The sequence below is a fragment of the Nematostella vectensis genome, chromosome 3 (genome assembly GCF_932526225.1).
Source record: "Nematostella vectensis chromosome 3, jaNemVect1.1, whole genome shotgun sequence".
Lineage (NCBI taxonomy): Eukaryota > Metazoa > Cnidaria > Anthozoa > Actiniaria > Edwardsiidae > Nematostella > Nematostella vectensis.
The window spans coordinates 3,297,505-3,322,426 of record NC_064036.1 but is presented as its reverse complement, the minus strand read 5'-3'; the positions used below and the strand labels follow the sequence as shown (position 1 = coordinate 3,322,426).

General features: G+C 40.3%; 4 protein-coding genes across 5 annotated transcripts; 2 read left to right on the top strand and 2 right to left on the bottom strand.

Moving 5' to 3' along the window:
• Positions 1–209: 209 nt before the first annotated feature.
• On the bottom strand, positions 210–5,678 carry LOC125561268 (collectin-11-like). Of its 2 annotated transcripts, none has more exons than XM_048725206.1 (3): positions 5,545–5,678; positions 3,770–3,843; positions 210–682 (listed from the first exon to the last, which is right to left on the bottom strand). In XM_048725206.1, the coding sequence occupies exons 2-3, from the start codon at positions 3,831–3,833 to the stop codon at positions 447–449; spliced, it is 300 nt and encodes a 99-aa protein (XP_048581163.1). In that variant the 5' UTR covers positions 3,834–3,843; positions 5,545–5,678; the 3' UTR covers positions 210–446. The 2 variants fall into 2 exon arrangements, with proteins under 2 accessions (XP_048581163.1, XP_048581164.1); XM_048725207.1 differs by lacking the exon at positions 5,545–5,678 and adding an exon at positions 4,055–4,131.
• Positions 5,679–6,848: 1,170 nt separating this feature from the next.
• On the top strand, positions 6,849–14,649 carry LOC5510044. The gene is made up of 11 exons (XM_001630496.3): positions 6,849–7,034; positions 7,390–7,493; positions 7,995–9,329; positions 10,231–10,497; positions 10,800–10,865; positions 11,119–11,559; positions 12,188–12,294; positions 12,560–12,618; positions 12,720–12,889; positions 13,190–13,261; positions 13,708–14,649. The coding sequence occupies exons 2-11, from the start codon at positions 7,433–7,435 to the stop codon at positions 13,761–13,763; spliced, it is 2,634 nt and encodes an 877-aa protein (XP_001630546.3). The 5' UTR covers positions 6,849–7,034; positions 7,390–7,432; the 3' UTR covers positions 13,764–14,649.
• LOC5510039 (WD repeat-containing protein WRAP73) lies at positions 14,552–21,344 on the bottom strand. The gene is made up of 14 exons (XM_001630459.3): positions 21,008–21,344; positions 20,762–20,857; positions 20,473–20,529; positions 20,247–20,363; positions 20,068–20,140; positions 19,778–19,881; positions 19,347–19,433; positions 18,627–18,761; positions 18,476–18,553; positions 17,970–18,057; positions 17,491–17,616; positions 17,001–17,084; positions 16,307–16,414; positions 14,552–15,619 (listed from the first exon to the last, which is right to left on the bottom strand). Exons 1-14 carry the CDS (start codon positions 21,074–21,076, stop codon positions 15,513–15,515), a joined length of 1,329 nt encoding a protein of 442 aa, XP_001630509.1. The 5' UTR covers positions 21,077–21,344; the 3' UTR covers positions 14,552–15,512.
• Positions 21,345–21,467: 123 nt separating this feature from the next.
• Positions 21,468–23,373, top strand: LOC5510034 (signal peptidase complex subunit 1). Its single transcript, XM_001630495.3, has 4 exons — positions 21,468–21,626; positions 22,360–22,419; positions 22,530–22,616; positions 23,068–23,373. The coding sequence occupies exons 1-4, from the start codon at positions 21,588–21,590 to the stop codon at positions 23,194–23,196; spliced, it is 315 nt and encodes a 104-aa protein (XP_001630545.1). The 5' UTR covers positions 21,468–21,587; the 3' UTR covers positions 23,197–23,373.
• The last annotated feature ends 1,549 nt before the right edge of the window (positions 23,374–24,922 follow it).

The following is a 24,922-nucleotide window of genomic DNA, read 5'->3' as shown; positions in this document are numbered from 1 at the left end:
GTATTTAAATGTTTTGTGCGCAGCTAAAAAAAAACAGCGCGCTCTCGTTTGAAATGGCATTTTTTCCAATTCATGCCAACTTGTTTCGCGCTTTCTAGTTTTTAGCTGAAATAAAAATGGATACGGCCAAAATTTTGGAAGTAGGCAATGACCAGAAGTATTCTTTTTGTCTTATTACACCGCCAGAACTAGAAAACATGACAAATTTGTACTGATGAATTACATTTAATAGCTAGATAAATTGATTATGTACAAGTAAAGGTAAAAGGCTGTATGGAGAAACATGTAGATGTTTTTTCATACAGCATGCTAATATCAACTATGAATAATGCGTTCCTTTTTACACTATACTTTCACCATCAAAACCTGATGCAATAAGATTAGGCCATAGCCAATCAAAACCTTTGATGCAAAGAGGTAAGGCTCTACTTAGCACCGTAGAAAGGCTAGGCTGTTTGTGAATCGCCACTCTCGCCAGATTCACCGCTTTCGCCCGATTCGCCACTCTCGCCAGATTCACCGCTTTCGCCTGATTCGCCACTCTCACCAGATTCACCGCTTTCGCCTGATTCGCCGCTCTCGCCAGTTTCGACCTTATCGCCCGATTCACCGCTTTCACTGTCCCTTTTCTTTGGGGAGGAATCGCCGGATTCGCCAGTATCGCCCCTCACCTTAGCATGCCCTGAAAAACCGAAAATTAAAAATTATGAAGAAATATACAGAGAGCTAGGGAGGGAGAGGGAGAGGGAGAGGGAGAGGGAGAGGGAGAGGGAGAGGGAGAGGGAGAGGGAGAGGGAGAGGGAGAGGGAGAGGGAGAGGGAGAGGGAGAGGGAGAGGGAGAGGGAGAGGGAGAGGGAGAGGGAGAGGGAGAGGGAGAGGGAGAGGGAGAGGGAGACAGACAGATTGATTCACCTTAAATTTGCTATACGGAAGTTCGAAAACTTCTTTACATGAAAGCCGTAACAGGGTTAATCCCTGTTACGGCTTTATTAGCTTTTTTTAGCCTTATTTTATTAGCTTTATTAGCAAAGCTACTATACACCAAACACTAGAAATCGACTCTGCCAAATTTTCGTCTTTAATAAGACTACTTCGGGGCAGACTGAAGAAGGTGAATCGTTACAAGCTTATTTACATCAGAATAGTGGCGCGAGACGCAAAAACATTACAACTGAAAAAACGCGCATTTTCTAGAATAGCGCGCGCTATGGATAAAAAAAATTTACACATCTCTACGTGGGTTCCTACTACAAAAAAAGTCATCACTATTAAGACCCCGCGGGTAGATAGACTTAAGCCGATAAGCCCACTGGCCTTCCTTTTCCCTAAGCTGAGGAGCAGAGCACGAGGCTCACAGTATGGACAATATAATTGGAACATTATCTGGGTCTATTCCAGAAACTATTTATACTAATACGGTCACTAGTACAGTGGGGGAGTCTACTATGGGTCTTAACGTAGTTGTTAATTTATCTAGCCGGGAACTTAGCCGTGGGGAGGTTGCTCTTCTTTCTAAGGGTCTTAAATTTTGTCCTACTCCTAATGAGTTGGATGTTTTTGCTTTACGTAAGGATATTAATTATTTCGTTAGACGTATAAGGTTAAGGGAATTTTTTTATGATCCGGATTCCGTAGATGCAGATTTTTGGGAAACCCCAGCTTTTAGAAAAAAAATCATCTTGGTGTCCGGAAAAAGGTCGCGAAATTGCTATAGAGGCGTACGCTAAAGCCTTGGAGGAAGAGATCTTATCTTCAACCAAACAAGGTAAGATTTATAGTAATTTGACACAGGATGAACGCCGAGCTCTTAAGGATTTAAGGTATGCTAAGGATATAGTTATAAAAGAGGCGGATAAGGGGTCTGGGGTAGTGGCCATGGATAAGGATAAGTATATTCAAGAGGCACTAAGACAGCTCAGTGACAAGGAGGTATATAAGGAAACCAAGGATCTCACGCAGTATATTACGGAGCTAGTAAATAGAAGGGTACGTAAGTTGTCTGCTGATGGATTTATAGATGATAAGACTCTAGATTATCTTATCATCAATGGTAAGCCTAGGGCAGGTCGATTTTATCTCCTTCCTAAAATACATAAGAAGGGTAACCCAGGTAGGCCAGTCATATCGGGGTGTAATACGTGCACTGAAAAGATATCTGAGTTTGTAGATTATCATATTGAGGATTTGGTGCCATCTATACCATCCCATATTAAGGATACTAAACATTTTCTTAATATAGTGAGGGATATGGGAACTTTACCTCAGGGGGCTATCTTAGTCACAGCAGATGTGGTTGGGCTTTACCCCCACATACCCCATGATGAGGGGTTGGAGGCTCTTAAAGCCGCTTTGGACAAACGTGGTAAGTTAACAGGTAATTATATTCCTACTGAGGACCTTGTGGACTTAGCTCGCATTGTCCTGGAGAATAATAACTTAGTATTTAATAAGAAGCCTTATTTACAGGTATTAGGTACGGCTATAGGTACTAGAATGGCACCATCATATGCTAATCTTTTTATGGCTAAAGTTGAAAAGGAAATCATAGATTCTCCAGTTAAGCCTTATTAATGGCGTAGGTATATCGATGACATTTTCATGATCTGGACTGAAGGTGAGGACGCTCTAAGAGGGTTTATGGCTCACATGAACTCTATACATAGAACTATAAAATTTACGTTTGAGTGGTCTACTAGTCAGGTAAATTTTTTGGATGTTTCACTAACTCTTAGGGATGGGTTTATATCTACAGATCTGTATAGTAAGCCTACTGATAAGCATCAATATCTTTTTCATACGTCCTGTCATCCGTCTGCTTGTAAGAAAGGCATTCCTTTTGGGCAGGCACTACGTATTCGTAGGATATGTTCGGAAGACTCTTCTTCCGAAAAGAGGGTATTAGAGTTACAAGGTTATTTAGTTGATAGGGGTTGTGACAGCAGGTTTGTGGGGAGGGAAGTTGACCGGGTTAGACGTATTCCTAGGGACGACACATTGAAAGACAGGCGTAAAGGTAAGAATGATCGTGTACCTTTTGTAGTCACTTTTCATCCAGCTATACCTAATTTACCTGGTATTCTTCGTAATTTACAGCCAGTTCTAGAATCTTCTAGTAGATGTAGGGGTGCTATTGGTAGGGTACCTATGGTGGCTTATAGGAAACCTAGGAGTTTAAAGGATATGTTGGTGCACTCCTCTCTTAAAGAGGATAGTACTCAGGTTAGAGGTTGTGGTGAGTGTGGCGGTAAAAGGTGTAGGGTGTGTAACTTTCTTAAGACAGGGCGGGAGTTTCGCAGTACAGTTACTAATAAGAAATATGTCATTAATTTTGACTTGGACTGTAACTCAGATTTTGTTGTTTATCTGATTACTTGCTCTATGTGTAGCAAGCAATACGTAGGGTCTACTATCAATAGTTTTAGGAAGCGTTTTAATAATCATAAAAGTAGGTTAAATAAGCACCCTAGTTTACCGGTTAGTGAAAGAGTTAAGGATGACCTTATCTATCAACATTTTCATTGCGACAATCATTTAGGTCTTAATAATGTTATGGTACAACTTATAGATAAGTGTAACTCTGAGGCTCAGCTTAGGGAAAGGGAAGGCCAGTGGGCTTATCGGCTTAAGCTATTAGCAAAGCTACTATAATACATACAAAATAGATAGACAGAGACAGAGACAGAGAGGAGACAGAGATGGAGAAAGAGCCAGAGAAAGACGGACGGAAAGACAGGTCTGCGAGGCTGCTACGGTGAGAAAAGTTACTTACGTTTTGGGCCAGCGTTAACGAGCAGACACAAAGTTGCCAAGATCAGGACGAGTAGATACTTCATAGTGAGTGCTCTGAAAACAAATGAATTTGCAACTTTAGATGCTTGGAGTCTGCTCTGTCTCTCTCGCTGCATCACACCTCAGATTCCTTTTTTGTCTAATTTGGGATTGAAATGGAATTTTAAAATACTCTGGGAATGTATCCACAACCACTTCACTATCAGAAATGCTGGCCCTAATAAATAAAAGACGACAATAATTCTTTCAACAGAAATCAACGCACCATAAACACATTTTCTAACCAAACTCAATCCCAATTACAACAGCAAATATAGTCTTCCCTATTTATGCCATCATCGACGTAAGCGGAAAGAAATGCAAAAGGAACGCAGCAGTAACATGATCGTAATGATTTAATATATTCACTATTTTCTTTTCATCGATATAGGTGGTAGACTTCGAAAATTGGATATATATACAATAGTAGAAGACTTTTTTTTACGTTTGTCAATGGATTCCATTAGTTATTTCTTGTTGCTTTAAACAAATGACTCCTGAAACCCAAAACATAACGCTACAAGTCATGACCACGCCCTCGCATCCTTCTCCTGTAAACCTACTCAAGCAGGGAAGGTCGTGACACCGAAACAAAGAGTTAATAAAAAACACTCCAGGGTGCGTATTATTCAGCTTTATCCGATTAACAGCAATGGACAGGAAGAATTGGAGTATTGGAGCGGTGTGCAAAATTTATATATTATTTTGTAAAATCCGCCGAATAGAAAGCTGTTCCCGACACAATTTTACAAAGTTCTATCACGCAAGCGTGCAATAGAAGCAAAACCTGAGGAAAAACATTTTGCACAGTTAACCAGCTGTTCTCAGACAGACATATCCGCGGAGAAAAAAATAGCCATCCATTCAGGAAAAGGGGGAGGGGGAGTCGTCCGTTCGCGAAATGCAGAGCCTTTGAATAAAAGAAGTTTGACCGGATTTCGCCAAGTTGTAAGTGTAGTTTTATGCATCGAAGGCGTCCACTAGCGGAATGGTGCTTATAATTTTGTGCCTAATTGTTTTTGTAGAAAAAGAGATGAAGAAAAATACTTTATCTACCATAAGCGCTTTGTTGCGCTATTGAATCTCCAGTGATAGCACCAGTTAGAGGGGTCACTGGTCACAAGTTTCGGGTCGCTTGGTGCTACGCGTACAGAAGAGATAGCCCGCGCAACAACATGTAGATACATGCAAAACGGTTATCATATAAAACCAAACATATCGGACACATTGGTACGATAGTATAATTCAACCCAATTTATTAAAAAAAATCGACTTTAGACCAATATAACCGAAGTTGAGATAAAGCTAAGTGCAGTGCTGCACGTGTTACATTATGGAAGGAACCCAAGCAAATGTGGATTCGAGACACTAAGGAAGGCTGCGCAAGGAACTAAAGCAAACATCAATAATTTGCGAGTTCTCTGATAATAATAGATCTGGATATATATCATATATTTAGTGAAAATTTGAATACTTTCAAACACTTTTCGTAAAAACTATTAAGAAAAGAAAACTATATTCCCATCATAGCACACAATTATAAGTAATAAAAAAGTCATTCTGTAAAAAACGACAACCAAATTATTCTTTTCCAGGAAAATATACCGTGAGGTCATGGGCTATAAATTTAAAGCTCTTTTATTATCTATGATTTTAATTCGAAAAAAATTTGATTGGTATAAAAAAACGAAAAAGCTAAGATAAAGTCAGACTTACCGTTCGTAGAGGTTACAGACGATCTTTCTTTAGAACCAGTCTTATTCTGACAGGAACCTGCGACAGTTTTTAATAGTTGCTTTGAACCAATCAGAACGCGCCATTTAGCGTGGAACAAATCAGAGTCGGTCAAAGTGCTCAATGGACCAATCATAAGCTCAAGTGAGTCAGCACCCAATGACTATCAAGTCACTGTCTTTGTCACTGGAGTTGTATTCAATAAATAATCATATCAATTTGCAACATATCAATATTAAATTATTTTAAGATAATATCATAACATCATCATTATCATCATCATCATCGTTATCGTATCATCATCATCATCATCGTCATCATCATCATCGTCATAATTATTAGTTTTGTTGTTGTTGTTGTTTTTGTTGTGATGATGATGATTATTATTACTCATGCTTGTAAGTGTGGAAGTATTTGTTTGTAACGGCTTTTACAGGATATAACATCACACTCTCGAAACCTTAGCCAAAGAATACACATATATATATAATAAGAAAGACTACACATATATAATATGTATTCTATAAGAATACACATATATAATATAATTCAACCTTTTAAAAAAGGTTGAACTTGAAGAATAGTGTGTGGTTACATCAGGGATTAGGTAACAATGCCTAAATCTGGACATCTGAAAAACATGCGAATGGTCAGACGCACATCTAAGAGTACTACGAATGTTTAACATTGATTTATCTTTTTATACGTTTTTAATTATTTGTAGCACTGTTGGTTACGATCGAGGGCAGTCCAGAGATTGAAAATAGGTGTATAAAACATATGGAATTGAATGTCCACACCTATGTTTTTACGGCTCATTCGGTTAAATATTGCTTGTTTTTTTTCAATGCAACGAATCGAATGTCCCGCTCGCACTTTCTACATATTTTTTATTCTATTATACAATAATTTATCTATTATTATCTATCTTGAGCAAACTGTAAAATAAACTTGACTTATTTAGGGAAACAGTGCACACGGAATGTTTACGTGAAAACATAGGATCTTTTCAAAATTATATCATTTAAAATAGACATTTAACATGGTGTATATAAAGATGGTAGACGAGAGAAAAAGCACATTTAAATCTTTAAAAAAAATCAATCAAAATTTCTTTTTTTGAGGTAATGTTTTATTTTGTTAAGCATTTATAAAATGTCTTCAAATTCTTTTCCGATCAGATACGGTGAATTACTTGTTGTCATGAGCGTTCGGTTTGTACAATGACACAACCTGTGCAGTACGGGTACCGGGTCAACGCTCGATCGGGTAGCACTTGGCTTTAACAAGAATAAATAAATCATGAGTAGCAACGGGCACAGGGACTTGAGAACAGCTATCACACGTGTGGTTAGGGAAAATATCACAAATAACCACCTCTTAATCGCCGAAAAGTGAAAAATATTGCAATAACTGAACAGTGGATGGCTGTCAGATGGATGGCAGATTGGTAGTTGAAAGCTTGTAAACAGGTAGGGAAGAAAGTCTTCACAAATTGATGATACTACTTTTACACCATCATTCCTAAACAAATCGAAAATTATTTTACTATTCTATTAATTTCCACTCCATTGTCGCTTAATTCAAAACCAGGATAGGATCATTCATATGGTTTTGGTATTTTTTTAAAGTTTGTAGATAGAATTTGTCTTTTTGTCGACGACAACCCGTTTGACCGAACACTTGTCTAAAGATCAACGGTTCACAAAAAATGTGAAAAGTTCCACTCTCTTGCCCGAATATGCAACAATGGGACAGTATACGAATAATATTTTTAATTGATAATAGCAACAAAAAAAAATTGATTATTCACTGCTCCTTTGCCAGGTCTTAGGTAAAAATAGGAAAGGTGTTTATCCACTGAAGGAAAATGAAGTTACGTACGTTGCTGATGGGTGTTACGCTAGCGGCCGCTCTCGTTCACACGCTCGGTGAGTTGTTCAAATCATCTTTGGCCACAGCAGAATTCCATTCTTGGCTTTTTATTTATTTATCTTATTTTTTTTTTGGGGGGGGGGGGACGCGAGCGCTTTGTCTCGCCTTAGCAAGGTAAAAAGAGCGCTAAAAACGTATCTTTGGGGATTCAGGAGCTTCATTTTGTTTTCAATTAGCCAACTCTTGCTAACCGCGGCTAGTCACACATTGATCTTTGTCCAACTCAGTGAGACAACTCCGAAAGGCCTGGCTAAACAAGGCGAAATGTCTCCTAAATGTTTCCTAGTTTAGCTACTAACAAAAAAATACTGCGCGACAAATTTTGTAGAGCTCGACGCGAAAATGTTTCTCAACTATTTGCGAAATATTTCTTTGTCGCCGCTACAAGATTTTGCGCGCGTTATACAATGATTTTCGAGGTGGCTAAACTAGGCGACATGTTGCACACCACATGCCTCCTAGTTTAAATGCCTTAAAGCTATTCGTTACATCATCAGGACTTCCGGTGGAAAAGGAACTGCTTCGTGTGAAACGAAAAGGCGAATTAGACGAAGACGATGAGCTTGTGTATCGACTTCACAAGCGTGATTTATCGGCAGAGATGAGACAGCATGATGAGGACGAGTTACCCCAGGAGCTAGAGCGGGAGTTGCACAGAAAGCGCCGATTTGAGGCCGAAACTGCGCAGCAAGAGGAGGGACATTTCGCCAACAAAATGGCGGCCAGGTCTTCACGCTCAAACCGAGAAGACAATGATGTGATCGCGAGGGGCCTAGGTCGATTCACACCTAGGAACACCGAGGGAGAAAAGCAATCAGCAAAACGATCCGTCTCGGAAACTTTACCGGAACAAGACGACACTTCCGCTTCCGGTATGTGGATTTCAGATTCAGCGAGTGCAGAGTTTCTCTCTTCGAAGAGAAACAAAAAGCGCAGTTTAAATTCCATCGAGAACATCGTGGCGGCTTTAAGTGCGATCAACACTGTCTCCTCAGACGCCGACGATGATAGTGCTACTTCCGGTGCCTGGGAGATTTCCGGTAATCAGGAGAAGCACGACGGGGACAAGCAGCCCGACGTGACGGAGAGCTCAGCTTCCGGTTCAGATAGCGACCTTGAGGCTGACTTGGAGGCGGAGGCCTTGAGAGCAGAACCCGCCGATTCCAACCACGTGAAGCGGCGAGCTATGCTAGAGGACTACCTTGGAGTCCCGGATGGTGAGCATAAAAAGCAAGACAATATTGACGTGACAAAGCGTGACACGTCACGCAACGTCAAACACGTGAACCATCTGGCGCGTTTCTTCAGAAGTGTAGAAGCCGACATTGCAGCCACCGAGCAGGCAGCTAATAAACTGATCAGCAAACGTAAGACTACCACTGGGGACGAGAGCGAAGGGGGACTGAACCTGGTGAAGAGGTTTTACCGTGACCAGGAAATGAGAGAGGCTGGGGAGAGGAAGGCGGCTCCTAAAGTGCCCAGCGGTCATATCACAGCCAAGAGTAAAGTCCCTGATGAACCATCTATCAAGGTGGTCAGCACGTCTTCCCTGAGGGATACTCCGAGGGATATTAAAGCGCAACAAGTCAAACCTGTGGCTAAAACTAAGGTCCCAGAGGAAAAGAGTGGCAATATGGATGACGAAGAAATATTCGAGTCAAGAGTTGTCCGCAAGAAGAAGATCCCGAAAATGGAAGTGACGATCTTCGAGGAACCACCGGTGTACGCGAAAAGCGAGGACAAGCAGATGGACTCGAGTGACGGCGGAGTGGACACTTCCGATTGGGATGAACCCTCCATTGAACTGCACGTACGAGACATCAGAGAAGACGGTAAGGATGCGGGATAGGGGACGGTAAGGATGCGGGACGGGGGGGGCAATACAGGTTATTGGACGGTAAGGATGCGGGACGGGGGGCAATACAGGTTATTGGACGGTAAGGATGCGGGACGGGGGGCAATACAGGTTATTGGACGGTAAGGATGCGGGACGGGGGGCAATACAGGTTATTGGACGGTAAGGATGCGGGATAAGGGACGGTAAGGATGCGGGACGGGGGACGGTAAGGATGCGGGATAGGGGACGGTAAGGATGCGAGACGGGGGACGGTAAGGATGCGGGATAGGGGACGGTAAGGATGCGGGATAGGGGACGGTAAGGATGCGGGACGGGGGACGGTAAGGATGCGGGATAGGGGACGGTAAGGATGCGGGACGGGGGACGGTAAGGATGCGGGACGGGGGGCAATACAAGTTATTGGAGTTTGGAAGAAGCAGCATGATGTCGGACGACTAAGGTGATTTTCAATTTCAACTGCACGTAGACATCAGAGATGACGATAAAAATACGGGGTCTGAACAAATACAAGGGCGGTATTAGCCTAAACGATTAAGGGATGAAATAATACATGGAGCATGACATGCGGGAAATAATTACGTTATAGTATCCGTGTATCTGTAAATATTGTAAAGGTTAACGCTTCAAGAAGAGATGGGGGCCGGCTCCCAATAAGCTACCTTTGCGGATGAGGGTGCACCAGAGAAAGGCAGCAAGGATATGAGAGCCTCAGAAACCGGACTGTGGGGTTAAGGGGGATGGGGGTGGGGCAATAGGTTGCACTTGCGGGGCAACTAGAGGGGGTGGGGGAAGGGAGTACCAATAGAAAGCATATAACTATAGAAGGAATGAGTTGCTATTCTGAGATTGCTCTTACCATGTCTGTTGATCTCCAGGGTACGTTGGTTGTTATATGGACCACACTCCGGAACGCGACCTCCCCTACCCCATATCGGTTAGGGACATCACGCCTAACGCGTGTCGACTCGCGTGTAAACACAGCAAGCACGCGTACGCAGGGCTTCAGTACGGCTACCTGTGCAGATGCGGGGACACATACGGCAAATACGCCAAGCTTGACGATTTTCAGTGCAGTTCACCCTGCAAGGGCGACCCGTCAAAGATCTGCGGCGGATTCTTCAGAAACTCAATTTACACAACAGGTTAGCTCATCTACAAGACAAAGGGCTGACGCTTGAAACGTCATCTTAACTACTCTGTTTTCACAGAGAAGTAAAACATCATTTCAACCATGTTGATTCATTTCCCTGATTCAACCACGACTTCGCAAACGACATAGTTATTCTACAGCTTGTCTGTGGTTTTGTAGTCGATGCCATTCTTTCTATCATAGCGTATTATCACCCTTATTATATAGTGAGCGTGTCGCTCTGGAGAGAGACAGCTGCTCAAACCTTTGTTGTGTTCGTACTGATTATATTGTTGCTTGTTTCCTTTATTTTAGAAGAGGCATCAGAGCCGACACACGGGGAATTTTTACACATCGAAAGCGTGCAGCCTTTGAACCAAAGTAGGTCCTAAAATAACGTCTGTTTTGGTTGTTGTCTAGTTCCGAGGTAATGTCCACGCTTCCTGTTAGACTGATCGAACAAATAGGTGCTCTTTCTGTAGGTGTTTTATAACACCTAAATGGTCATCCCTAAGGGCCTATAATAGTTCTCCCTAAAGGCAAAGCAAGGCGCTCTTACTTCGTTTTATAATGGTTATCCCTAATAGCAAAGCGTACCTAGTTAATTCTTCTAGTGTTTTTTCATCCTTTTTAGTCTCGTACAACCCGCCTGCGCGCTACCCACAAGCGCAACAGTACTTTTCACCGATACCCAACTACGCACCCCAGCCCGCCCCCGCGCCCATGTTCCTGATGGGCCCGCAGGTCCAAATGCCCCAGCCTGTGTCAGCCCCGGCGTATTTCTCCTCCGAAGACCCAGGAATGATAATTCACTCAGAGGCGCCACTATCGAGCGTAGAAAGCGCGCCAGTGAACGCGGTAGTGAAGGCACAAGTGGCAAGCTCACCGATACCCTATGAAACCCCTCATGTGCTGGGGAACTTAGCGAGCGTCAAGATGTCATCTATCGCGAAACCTCCACAGTCGCAACCGAAAGCACAGGGAAGTCGTATAGCGTACTTACACCAACAGCACGGCTCAGTTGCCAAGGGATCCGTTGCACAGCCTATACCCAGCATGCACGTCGAGCCTGGAAGTAAGTGGGTTGAAAACCTCGTAATCTCTCTCGAAGCCCTCGTTAGGTGTGGTCGTAAGTGAAGCTTGTCTGTAGGCTCATTAGGCTAGAGAGAGGAAGCAGAATGACTAGGATACTAAGCCCTCAATTTTTTAATAAAATTATAAGAAGATGACCAGTAGGGGCGTGGCTGTGCCCCAATTATTTTCTTTTAAGAAAACATGAATATTTGATTTGACAAAGAAACACAAGATTATCTAATACCTCTATGGCGTGTGCTTGCATTCCCTCGTACCGACGACGATTTTTCGGAGCAATAAGCCTAGTTTAAACGCCGTTCTTTCCATGTACTGTTCCAAATCCAAATTCATGCAAATGAACCAATTCGATTGTTCTATGTTAATTTGTATATTTGGGAAGGTACATGAAATGCGTTTGTCCTAGGCCTAATACATACTAGCTTCCTCTCTATTGTCACGCTGATGATTATGATGATAGTGACTACATGATTGAAGCTTTGGAATATTTATGGATTTGTTGGAGATTTGTCAAAGGGACTTTGAGGACACATGTTTAGACATTGTTAAAAAAAAAAAAAAAAAAAAAAAGAAGTCATACGTGTCATGTTGAAGATTACAATTGTTTTCAGCCAAGACGTACGTTGGTTCGGTTGAGCTCAAGCAGAGCTGGAAGGACGGCTACCAGCGTAAGAATACCCCAGAATACAAGATACTGTCAGGAAACCTGGAGCAAGCGGTGAGCACGGCACTTTGTTTTATTTGTAGGCTCCGCACGTGTGACGTGACACGCACCACAACGGCCATGTTTGTTTAGAAGGTTTGTTGGTGAAAAGGCCTATGTTTGTAACATTTTGGCTGAAGGCGTTTTTCATGGGCATCTAAGCAGAGAAAGATTTTGATCTATTTGTAGTGAATGTGGATCGTTTTCTTTTTTGTTTAAAGGTGACGTTAGATTACTTTTTGACAGGAAAAATTAAGAGTATTGTGTGATGTCTTTTTAGCTACAGAAAATGTTTAGAAGGAATCCATTCTTCAAAAAAGCGTTTGTACTGGGATTTAGGTAAGTTAGAAATCGGTTAAAACTGAGACCTTGGTTGTCAGTCGTTCATAAAGAAGTCTCAATGTTTCCACAGTGATATCTGATGCGTGTTTTATTTCTAGCGAGGGACTGGTAAAACATAATCCTGACACCATCAGGAAGGTCACCGCGTCCTTCGCACTCATCTTTAAGGATAAAATGCAACGAGCAGATGAGGTCTTCAAGAAGACTGTGCTAGAGTCTGGCAAGGTTTTTGACATGCCTATCTACAAACAGTCGCTGCAGTTCAGTGGTAAGTGGTGACGGTAGGACTACATCTGTGCAGAGGGTTCGGGCCCACCTCACTGATGTGCCGAGATGAGAAATTACGTGGATTCCAGCTAAATTTCAATTTGACATTCGTCGTTCAATGTGTATTTGGATAGAAAACAAAGTCACTGAAAGCAATTCCATGTTACAGTATACTGTAAAACCTTTTGGACTTTTTGGCGTTAAAGGGCCATATAGGGGTGAAAAGGTTAACTTCCTTTCAGAGGGAATGACGACAGGAGCTTGTTGCTTGAGTTGATATCTTGATGGTTTCCATTCTTAGAATATCAAGGAGGCCCAGCGACCAAGCCGATCCAGGACAAGCATGTGCGACGTAGCGAAGTACCGAACCCTAGTAAGTCCTATATATCGATATCTACACAGATTCCTGAATACAAGACACCTACTGCGCTTTTCAATATGTTGCGAAAGTCGCCGACGATTCCCAATAGCTAAATCACCTTTTTGCTTCCGTACTTCCATAAGCCGTTGGAAGTTATTGACAATAGTTCGCAGAAAAATCGGAGTAAACACCAAAACAATACATCTAATATTTGTAAACCGGGGATAAAATAGAACCTTCGCTGAGAAGCAGTATTTCTAATGCAATCAATTCATTTGTTATACACACATACAATATGAGCCACATTCATCCCTTGATAAACCACACCGAAGTAACTTGTATATATTGATATTATCAATATAACGAAGGGGGAACACACAAAGGGGAAGCAATGATAACCTGATATAAATGTACTAAATTGTTTCCTTGAGATTCTGATAATAATTTTTATTCTGCAGAAGTCCCGTACACCCTCGAGTTCTTCTTACTTGGAAAGAAGAAACGAGGTGCATAAAGGCATAAAACAACCATAGCAACGCAAATAAATAATCATCAGCAACGAAAGGGGTATTTAAATCACTTCCAACGAAAAGCTGTTAGAGACAACGCAATTCGGCAGAGTTTTAGAAGGACTAAAACATAAGATGTTGATTAGAGGACTAACAGCAATGTGATACCTTTGTGCATCGCCTGTTGGTCATGAATCTTCTGCTCACACTAAAGGCTATAACAAGCCTATTTTGCTCGAATAAGCGCCTCCCTCGAATAAGCGCCTAGTCACCTAAACGTGTTGCAGTCAATAGACTTCGATGATGAGGAATGGGCGTTAGAAGGGAAGGAATAATAACTGACCATACTACTTGCCAAACATTTGATCATTTTTGCCTTGTTTTTGTTATGGCTCTGGGAGAATTTTACTCCTTTGATGTTATTAAAAGACACTGTTTTTCCTGGAGATAAAACGTCTTTCGCCTCTCCCGTATAAGCGCCTCGCCTAGGGCATGAAACATTTAAAAAGTGCCACGGCGCTTATTCGAGCGTTTACAATCTTGCTAAGGTAAACCTTCCACTAGGCCTCGCGGTTATTTTCACTCAGTTGGTATTCTCTTGATACATCGAATCGAATGTAATTTGGAGATTCGATTTATCAAGAATTCGCCTGCATTACTTCCAACTGATAAAGCCATTCGTTATATTTTTTTGGAGGACCAATACCTTAGCTAGCCGTACAATAAACGGTTAATCAAAAATAAAGATGATGTGTAAATATATGACGATACCAATATATGACGATTACCAATATTGCCGTAAATTTAAATATATAATTTCAAATTAATTTTTTTTTTCAATATGAGATTATTTATTCATCGTTAGTTGTGTCAAATAAAAATTGCAAACAATATGTCTACTGTACTACCTTATTTCATGACAGACTTTAAGTTCTTCATGCATAACCTCAAAGCACTTCATTCCTGACGATGTCTTATACCTACCAGTAACATAAGGTAAATGTTAAATTCCTATTTACAACACCCTCTCGATATAACATACTTAGACGCATACCCTACTGCTGTAGATAAAGAGACCTTATCAGCCACATACTTGTCAATTGTTCTCAGCCAAATTTAGAAGACAAATTAAGAAATTTCCTAATTATCGCCTGAAAATAACATCTTATGCTTTGTTTTCCAAATTCACTCGAAAATATTGTAACAGCTTCCCCAAATCATCCGGTCGAAATGGATGCTTTCTCCTACTTGGTACTTTGCTAGGATGGTATAATGGCGACTGACAGAGGCTGTTTAAGCGACAACTGATCAGGTGATGAGTGTCATCGAGTGACATGACGAGATAGGGCCTTGGAGTTTTCACGTAGTAGTTTGGAGGAAAACGCTGAAATGTATCGGACAGAGTCCACCTCAGGGGGCATCTCACGCGTCTGGCTCTTTGTGTCTTCTATTGTTTTCTGCTTCTGCCTTCGCCTTTCTTTTTGCTTAAGGGCTCTCATATTATTGAGGGGTTATCCATAAGATTATTGTTTCGGATACGATCTCCTTGGGCCTGACAGGATGGGCTACGTTCGAGGGTCTGACAGGAGAGGCTACGTTCGAGGGTCTGACAGGAGGGGCTACGTTCGAGGGTCGGACAGGAGGGGCTACGTTCGAGGGTCTGACAGGAGGGGCTACGTTCGAGGGTCTGACAGGATGGGCTACGTTCGGGGGTCTGACAGGATGGGCTACGTTCGAGGGTCTGACTGGATGGGCTACGTTCGAGGGTCTGACAGAAAACACAGGCACATGTGATCTTTGCTCATCAATACGAGGCTGTTACCGTCAGGATGCCAGGACAACGACGTCGCATTGAACGGAGCTGGGGATAAAATGAAGCATTGAAGGATGTAGAGCAGAAGCTCGGTTTTAATGATAACTAAAAAAATACAATACTTTGCTTATTTGATTGAACTGAGTAACTCAGTTACTCGCTTGAATTAGCTGGTGGAAATTGATGCCTATCGCGACTCGGTGTTGCGCGGAACATGGGGGTTCAAGCAAGGATGACCGCTAGGTAGCACGCCCTCAATTGCACTTTTAGAGGGGAGCCAAAGATAACATAATAAAGGTCAAGGATTCATTCATTTACTCGGTCATTTACGGTCGAGCTTAAAGCAAAATTCTATCGAGTCTGGCGATATTTATTCTCTTTGGAGCTACAGTATTTTTAAAAAAACGTTGTCAGTGCAAACTGCAAATAGCGATTGGGGAATGGAAATTCTACGAACAAAATGAATCCCAATATAACTCTGTTCCATATACAGAAAAAAAAAAGAAAAAGAAAAAAGACAAGTTTATTTGCCATCTTTATTTAAAAAAAATTTTCCCTAATGACTACCTTTCGGTTTAAGAACAGCCATTTGACGCTGGCTGTTTGCACTGAAACCCTTTTGTAAGGCGTAAGGCGTTTTAATAGGTATAGGTATATACCTGTTATAGGTATAGAACGTTTTCGACTTGGGGTGCATTCGTAAGGGTCATATAGGGAATGGAATGGTTAACTTACTTTCTGAAGGGATGACAACGGAAACACACCCAGCGGGAGACCACATATACAGTTTGTTGTTGTTGGTGCACATAGCTAGTCGAGACTGGAGCGGGTCCCACGCAATGACTGAGGCAGGAGTATTAAAAAAGTAGTTTTCCAAGTTAAACACTTAATGAAATATCATGTTGGTGCGCATATAGCGAGTCAAGACTGGAGCACTTCATGCAATGGCTCAAGGAACGAGCGTAAACCACAAGACAGGAAATCAAGACATCAATAAGCTGGTGAACAAAGTGGTCGCAACAATCCAATGCAGTAGCTGAACATGTAGGCAGTAAGATAGGAAGTCAGGTTTCGCACAAATGCATACAATATTCTATGAGTTCTTAAGGACTGATGGTATAATATTTGCAAGAAATGAGTCAAACACATTAATTTTGGTTTGGAGCTAAATGGCAAGCAAATGGAACCTGGTAACAGTCAACTTTAGAAGATATGAGGCATACAGCACTTATTCTCTGAAAGACTGAGGCACATGTGTCCCTCTCAAAGACAGAATGACAGTGGATATACTGAAGCAGCCACAACAATGTTTAAGCAATATTTGGTGGACCGATTGCACATGATGGTTTTTCAACTATTTCCATATGATCATGGCGGACTGATTATGATTGCTTAAACAGTATGATCCATATCTTGGTAAACTTGTTACCTCTGATTGGTTGAGCTTGCAGAAGCAACACCGCCAGGGTAAGATTAGGCATGTCCCAGATCCACAAGGCATTAGGCATGTTATCTAAAAACAACACCAAACATGTGTCCGGTCAGTAATCATATAATATCATAATTGTATAAAAATAATAGAATAAAAATACTATACTGTATAATCATAGTAACATATTCATAATCGGATAATCGTAATTTCTTTTAATTATAATTGAATAATCTTATAATCATAAACGTAAAATAATCATCGTATATTATCATAATCCTAAAAATATAATCATGCAATCAAAATTGCATAATCATATATAATCATACACTAGTTGCAAGTCCAAGTGGAAAAACCATTTAAATTCAATGTTAACAATTTGAAGGAAAATATGACATCAACATTGGTCATTTGAGAGTGAATAAAAAAAATAACATCAAATAAAGCATGCGTTTTATTTGAATAAGCATGAGTTCAAGTAAAGTCTTACCATTCTTAGTCGCCATGTAGCGGCTATCTGCACTAAATGACACATATCCCACCCCTAACTTTGGGCTGTGCTTCTCTGGGTCAAGTTTGACTGAGGGGACCTGGACTGGAACCTGTTCTACTTGGTCTGGACCATAAAAAGAAAAGAAAAAAGAATCTCAAGATTCTCCTCAGTGAAATAACAGAAACCAGACAAAATATTCCTATTTAAAATACAGTTTTGGGAAATCACCAAATGGCAGTCTCATGAGAAGAAATGGGTATCATACATATCAAATATCAGTTAAAAAAGTGATTTCTAGCAAAAAACAGCACCATTGATTGCTTATCATATGGTTCATTTATGTTTCTCCTCAGTTCTATAACAATTAATATCCACATGATACAAATTCATCCTTAAGCACCCCTTTTTTAAATCACAGACAACCTCAGGTATAAGACTTGAGCGTTAGTCAAAATAAAAGTAAGAATGGTACTTACATTTGCTTTGTAGAGAGAAGCCGCCACCTGGATTCAACAGCTCTCCTCTTAGCTGTGGTGGTTTCACCTCTGTTTCTCTGTACACAACCTGTTAAACAATAACATCTAAAGTACAAATTTAGTGCAAATGCTCAATTACCCTAGCCTGTACTGTAATGTCACCAATCGCGTAGGAAATAAATTTCAAGGGGTATGATTTGACAAGGGATCAGAGCAGTGGCGTAGCCATGATTTTTAACAGGAGGGGGGCCCAAGAGGGACTTTCAAGGCATTTTACTCTGTATTTTAGATAATGTCTCATACATTTACTGTAATTTTTGGCTGCTAAAAGGGGCCACCCCCTGGCCACGCCCCTGCAGAGGCTGCTAAAATACAGGCTAAAATTCTTATACTTCCCCTTACCCAAGGTTTGCACATCATTATATAAAATTCAACTGAATTGTGCATCAGGCAATGTGAAGCAATGTGAAGCAATGACTGTTGCAAATGGTCGAAATTTTACTAACCACAGTTGGGTTATCCACACATGATGGATGGGAATGCTCAGCTACAACTTTCCAGGTGATGTGATTTAGTACTCGACACTGGAATGACCAATCATTAACAAAATGAGTGATTCAGAACATTTTTGTTAATTGCTAATCAGTGAATGATTACCTTTTGGTCAAAGCTTCCAATGGCCAGGAATTGACTTGAAGGGGACCAGCACACAGATTTAATACCCAAAGCAAGTTGGTAAGCACTGTAGGAAGCAATCTGACGACCGTCCAGGGAATAGAGGTAGAGAGTATACTGGAGTAGAAAACAAATAAGGTTCAAATACTAAATTTATAAACAAGCCTTTTGCGGGCAACATTTCAGTCATTTTTCTCATTATAATTATTATCAGTCTATACTGATCACACATTTGTGTGAGCATTCCTTGTGTGACCTTTCTTTTCTTGACCACCGTCAAAACCACTCTTTACATGACCACCTTCAAGTAACTATTATCATTCAGTACATATGCTAGATACATTCCTTTCCTGACTCTCAACAACACTCTAAATCAACAGAAGAAATGGTATGTTTTACTAGTTTGGCTAAACTAATGGTATGTTTTACTAGTTTTACTAGTTTGGCTAAACTAATGGTATGTTTTACTCTTTTTACTATTTTACTAGTTTGGCTAAACTACTCTGGTTTCACAGAGGCATAGAATATACCATAGATTCCACTGGGATTCCACCACACCTAGACAGACCACCAAGTTAATACTGCTTTCTGTAGTTTTTTTTTCTACTCATATCATCTGTAGTGCTACCAAGACTACCCAGATTAAAGATTTTACACCCTTATTAAAGATAATACAAATGTTTTATGGCCCATACAACTCACATTGACAACATGATCCCACAGACAAAGAACTTGACCATCTGGTGACCAGGCAAGATCGGCCAGGTCACTTGTCTCAGCTTCAAAGTGCTGAAACAATAACTCATATTAAAATTATGCATATCATTCATTTATTTAGAAACTTCCTTTGCACTTATAAATTACATGACACATTTTAAAACAGCAGAAAAAAAGAGTTAAGAGGGGCAAGCAAATGGACACAAGGTTCAGCAAAAGCCAGTCCAACATTACGAATATGTGAACTACTGCATGGAAGGTTAAGAACCCTGCTAATTTGTACTCTCAAGGGGAAAAAAACAGTTCAAGTTAGCTGGAGTTATGTATCTAGGTTGTTTAAAGATAATTATCTATACATGGTAGCTGCCGATATTATCACATAAAAATATTCCATGAAGTGACAAAAGCGACGATACCTTGAGTAACTTCCAGGAGTCACAGGCAAATATGCTGACAAAATCCTTGCAGTTCCTTCTCTCTGCCAGAGCCATATATTTGCCATCTTTGCTAAAGTCAAGGCCTAAAAATATAGACAGAGTCACATATAGAAAGGCACTTGAAACATATGCTGACTGTGACCAACATGGCATTCTATGTTGTATTTTTGACAAATTCTAGGAACTTTTTTACTCACTTGTTGGCAAAAGCTGCATGAAGATGAAATGGTGTAGGTACAGTAAGAGAAAGTCTAAAAATGTTGTCTAACCTTCATAAGCATGCTTGGGGTAGCGGATGTAGCTGACTGATTTACTGATAAGAGACCAAACTGTTATCCTTATCTGAAATACAAACACAAGGGTGTTACATTGAAATACCGTGTACTTATCTAACATTGCCCAAATCGATTTAGAGTTATGAATCAGTCAATCAGTGAACTAAGGTTACCTGGAAATCAGCGGTAGACAGCACATGGCGACCATCCGGGCTCCACCTCGCTGCTACCAGGCCCGCAGAACCTTCATCTATTTTGCATGTCCAGTCTGGCTTTTCTAATGACCACACCTTGAACAATAAATACACAGTAAAGGATTTTAAGGTGTTATTCGTTAGGGATACTAGCGAAAGTTTTATCTTTTTACAATAATGTAACAAGCTTCTAAAATAAACTTACCTGAATCAGGCTTCTCTTGAACATTGCACAGAGCACATATAAAGAATCTGATGACCACTAGAATATAGGCAGCAGATATATTTTTAGTTAAAGGTCCCAGTACAAAGGTATTAATTGAGTGTTAGTAAAGGGTACTACAACCATCCTTACCCAATCAATTTACCACCCAACCTCCTGTATCCCTCTTTCAATGTGTTTGGTAATGTTCCCCATCTTCGCCTAATTCCAAGTGTATTGCAATTCTCGCCTCCCCAACAGCTTGCTAGTTATACCTCGCCGAGTTACTAACCTCTATAAATTGTATATTATCCAAGCATGTGTAAAGTTGCAGAATCTGGAGTGTTTTCACATCTCTGATAATAAGTCGGTATTGAACACAGGTAGCCTAAAAGAGAGAGAGAGAGAGTTGAAATAACAACAAAACCCGTTTCAACAAGTCAATTGACAGCTGTAGTTATTCGGTTGCATTCTGGTTCCTATAGAGTATGAAAAACCATAATTTATAATTTTGCTTTGAATTTTGCTTTTTACTTACCATAAATTTCCCATTTGGCGAGAGCTTACAGAGCTGACCCGATTGCTTGAATAATTCTGAAAAATTCATTTTCACTTCCTCGACCTTTATGGACTCAAATCTTCATAAAATCAAAAGAACTGTAAATAAATCATTTTTGTTTTCTCACGAAACAACAGCCATTTCGAACAGCCCGCCATTGTTACTGATTGGTAGCCAGGCCTCCAGGTGTATAGCTTTTATTCGGCGAGGTTCGGATTTCAAGAGTACAAACTTTTTTACACGTACTTTTACAAAAACAAAGTGTTAGGTTAACTTTCATGAAAATTGGGGTTATTATCGTAGAAAAATTTCTAAAATATGATGAAACTAATGATCTACAATTTATTTTCTGGTCTCTTTTACCGCTTCGTGTTTTGATCGGTCTACAGTCGATACTCACTCGTTTCCTCTTTGCGCATACGATGGTATTGTATGACGCTGAAGCGTCTGAGCCCGCTAATAGCCACAAAGAGACGTGTAGTTTTGTGAAAAGAGCGAAGCATTTCCTCATGTAATCAGGCTATTCAATAGAGAAAATAGGCTCTGGATACAGATCAAAATGAATCTCAATATATTTAAAAGTATTCCAACTCATCTGGTAAGTGTTTGTGTCTAGTTATTAGTTACATTCATTTTATAAATGACTAACATCAGTAGGAAGTAGGGTGAGAGACCAATTATTTCGTGACCTTGCTGCTAGGCCTTTGCTTGCTCTATTTTTTGTTATTTTCTTTTAACGGATGATTTACATTATGCTTATAAATTAACACTATCAAAATTCAAGTAATGCTATCATGCAACTCAAAATGAGATGTAATAGGGCAAAAGAGTTTTGCAAAAATGATAGCTTTAACTTCTGCTGGTACCTAGTCAACTAAAATAGTACATTTATATTTAAAAAAATTATCTCCCCTCATGCATAAGGACCCCCAGGACTCCCTCAAAACAACAACAAATAAACAATAGGTCATCAGAGTGCTGAAATAAGCATCAGTGCGGTGGTGTCACAATGTTTTTCACCTTACTTTTTTAGGTGCATCTTTGGGGTTTTCCCATATCTCATACCTGACAACTTAGGCAGGAGTCTCAAGATTTTGGACATCTTCTCCCACTCTCCTGCATAGAGCACCATATCTCCTGCTTTTTAGCGACTTTTATTGCTTCTGAAAAATTATTCTTAAGAAAATTGATATTTTGCCTATTTCCTATTAAAATGAATAAAATGATAATTTCCTTACGTAGCCCAATTTATCCAACACCATCGTGAAATCTTTTCTTTTAATCTTAACTGTGCCTCCCACTGCTTGGGGGAAATCTTTTCTACTCCACAGGACTATGAGGGTCAGAAACTTGCAGAGAAGCTCTTCCATATCATCATAATATTTTTTGGAGTAAGTACTGTATTGTATCTATGATTTATTCTGCTTACTTGTGTAAATAAAGAACAAGCTAGGTGTGATTTATGTTTTTATGGAAGTTTTGAAAAAGTTCTCTCTCTCAGGTCGCTGGTTTCCTGTGGGGCTATTATGTAGAGCAGTTTGGCGCTACTGTGATGATCTTGATTGCTGGATTTGTGGTTAGCTGTTTGGTAAGTTTCATAGATTCACCCCTTTAAACTACCCTCTTTTTAGTAATTGCTTACAGGAGCTTTGGCTGTGTGGTAACAGGGGCGGATCTAGGATTTCTAAATGGGGGGTGGATGATCGCCGGACAGTCGGCTTATAACTGATCTAGTGGTTTTTGGTAGGTCACTACATAGATCTTACAATACTTCACACTGGATTGGACTTGTCGCATCAGCAAAGTCAAGCAGGCGAAGGAAAATGGACAGTACCCCTACCTCCTGTCCCTCAGACATTTATTTATTTTTTTCAAACAAAGAGACTTTTCAATTTTTTTTCTCAAAAAGGTGTGTGGATATCCACCCCCCTGTATCCTCCCCTGCGTAATTACTGGCTTAGAGAGCTGTAAATAATGAGTTTTCTATAAAATAAGTTTTCTTTGGTTGACACTGTTAAATAATTTTAATCACATTTTAGGTTGTTCTTCCTCCATGGCCATGTTTTAGAAAACACCCTCTTCAATGGCAAAAGCCACGTCCTGAGAAACAGAATCCAGAAGCAAAGCGAGAGGAAAGACCAGGAAAAAAGAAGCAGAAATCAAACTGAAAAGCTCATACACTTTATTTATAATAGTTTGCTGAGATAACATCCACCAGCATTTTGGTGGGAGTGTTATATCAGCACACTCATGTCACATCACACTCTGGTCACTTTGTTTGACTATGAATCATATTAAAGACCTTTTAAAGTTGTGCTAAAGAAAAATAAATTAAATCAAGCTAAGTCTAGATTTCCTCATTTATTACCTAGCAGGGCAACTAATTTTAGTTGCTGATTGGGATCTCAGATTATGATTGTTATTCATATTATGTTATTGGAATGAACCACATGCAAAAATTGTTGACAGCTCTCTAACGAAAGGAAAATAGCTTGCTTGAAGGCGTTGACTTGTGTTTTCTATGAGAAAGAACCAAGTGAATTGAAACCTTGCAATCTTGGTCAGGTCTTTTCTTATAAAATACCATCCAGCGCTTGCAGGCCCAAAGTGCAGATTTAGGTATTGGTGTATGTCCACACCCCTATCAGTCAGGCAAGCCAAGAAGGAAAACTTGGAGGGGGGAGTACAAGACTAGAAGCTTTCTTCCTCAGAAGAAAGTTCAAAACCCCGAAACTCTTTTTCAGAATTGTTTACATCATCATTTTCGTCAGGGTTAACACCAAAAATCGCTCGCATCGCTCGCTAAAGATTCCTCCATGTTTGCAGTACAGGGGTGACTGATAAGTTTTCGGTCGCCGCTCACACACCTTATACAATGAAAAATTATGCGCAGTTGGTGGGATTTGATTGGCTAATGTTGTAAGAACAATAGTCCACGTGTTTTCCTACAGCATGAATTCCCTAGGGAGGAGGGGGACGATTGTTTTGAGTTGTATGCCGTTTTGATAGTGAAAGGGTTAAGGTACCCAGAGCTTTCTGTGACACTTGTTTTCTTTGCTCCACATAAAAGGGGACAAAAAAGCTCTGTGCTGGAGGGTAGTAATCAAGGCAGTACACAAGTTTTTATACTCTCTGTTCTTTAAAGATGAGTAATGTGTCAAGTGGAGACAAAGGTAATAGGGGTTCTACAAAAATTTTCTGATGAGGGGCCAGAATAAAAGAAGCAAAAAAGCACAAGCCATTTAATATTAGATTTCAAGAACTGTCAAACTAAAGCTACAACATAAGGCAGGAGTCTCAAGATTTTGGACCTCTTCTCCCACGTTGAGCACCAGATCTCCCACTTTTTAGCAATTATTGCTTCCGAAAAATTATTCTATAGAAAATCGACATTTTGCCTATTTTCTTTTATAATAATTCTTTTACAATAATTCTATTGAGAGAGCAATTTATGTAACACCCTTGTTAGATCTATAGGTGGATTTTTTTGCAAGAGCTTTCTATACAGCAAATGCCGGCAAGGGTATACCCAACCCACAAAAATACCTCACACCTCCCTCCAAAAATTCTCAAGCCTTGAGATTTTCGATCTATATCAACAAAGACACAGGAGGGTCTAGCTTTCACTGAAGATTGTGGGTGAGTTAATTCTTTTTCATTACGTTTGCCTTTCCAACTAACACAGATACAAATGCAGCAATTTTATTGATAAAATTTGCTCAAATCAGGGCGGTTTCCCCAGAATTTTTTTTTTTAAACTTAATACTATTTTTTGGGCACTGCCACAAAAAACAGCAAAATAAATGGCTAGGAGCATGCAGCTTGGGATATGTCCTTAAGGCATCCTTTTCACACAATTTCCTGGCAGCTCAAAACTAGCCTGTCCCTTTTTGA

Coding starts and splice junctions, on each gene's coding strand:
- LOC5510034 (XM_001630495.3), top strand. CDS start 21,588: ATGAATCTCAATATATTTAAAAGTATTCCAACTCATCTG. Junction 21,627..22,359: donor AAAGTATTCCAACTCATCTG/GTAAGTGTTTGT, acceptor TCTACTCCACAG/GACTATGAGGGTCAGAAACT. Junction 22,420..22,529: donor TCATCATAATATTTTTTGGA/GTAAGTACTGTA, acceptor TCTCTCTCTCAG/GTCGCTGGTTTCCTGTGGGG.
- LOC5510039 (XM_001630459.3), bottom strand. CDS start 21,076: ATGAATTTTTCAGAATTATTCAAGCAATCGGGTCAGCTCTGTAAGCTC. Junction 20,364..20,472: donor TCAAGAGAAGCCTGATTCAG/GTAAGTTTATTT, acceptor TTATTGTTCAAG/GTGTGGTCATTAGAAAAGCC. Junction 18,554..18,626: donor TTGGAAGCTTTGACCAAAAG/GTAATCATTCAC, acceptor TGGTCATTCCAG/TGTCGAGTACTAAATCACAT.
- LOC5510044 (XM_001630496.3), top strand. CDS start 7,433: ATGAAGTTACGTACGTTGCTGATGGGTGTTACGCTAGCGGCCGCTCTC. Junction 12,295..12,559: donor CAGGAAACCTGGAGCAAGCG/GTGAGCACGGCA, acceptor ATGTCTTTTTAG/CTACAGAAAATGTTTAGAAG. Junction 13,262..13,707: donor TAGCGAAGTACCGAACCCTA/GTAAGTCCTATA, acceptor TTTATTCTGCAG/AAGTCCCGTACACCCTCGAG.
- LOC125561268 (XM_048725206.1), bottom strand. CDS start 3,833: ATGAAGTATCTACTCGTCCTGATCTTGGCAACTTTGTGTCTGCTCGTT. Junction 683..3,769: donor CGTTAACGCTGGCCCAAAAC/GTAAGTAACTTT, acceptor TCGGTTTTTCAG/GGCATGCTAAGGTGAGGGGC.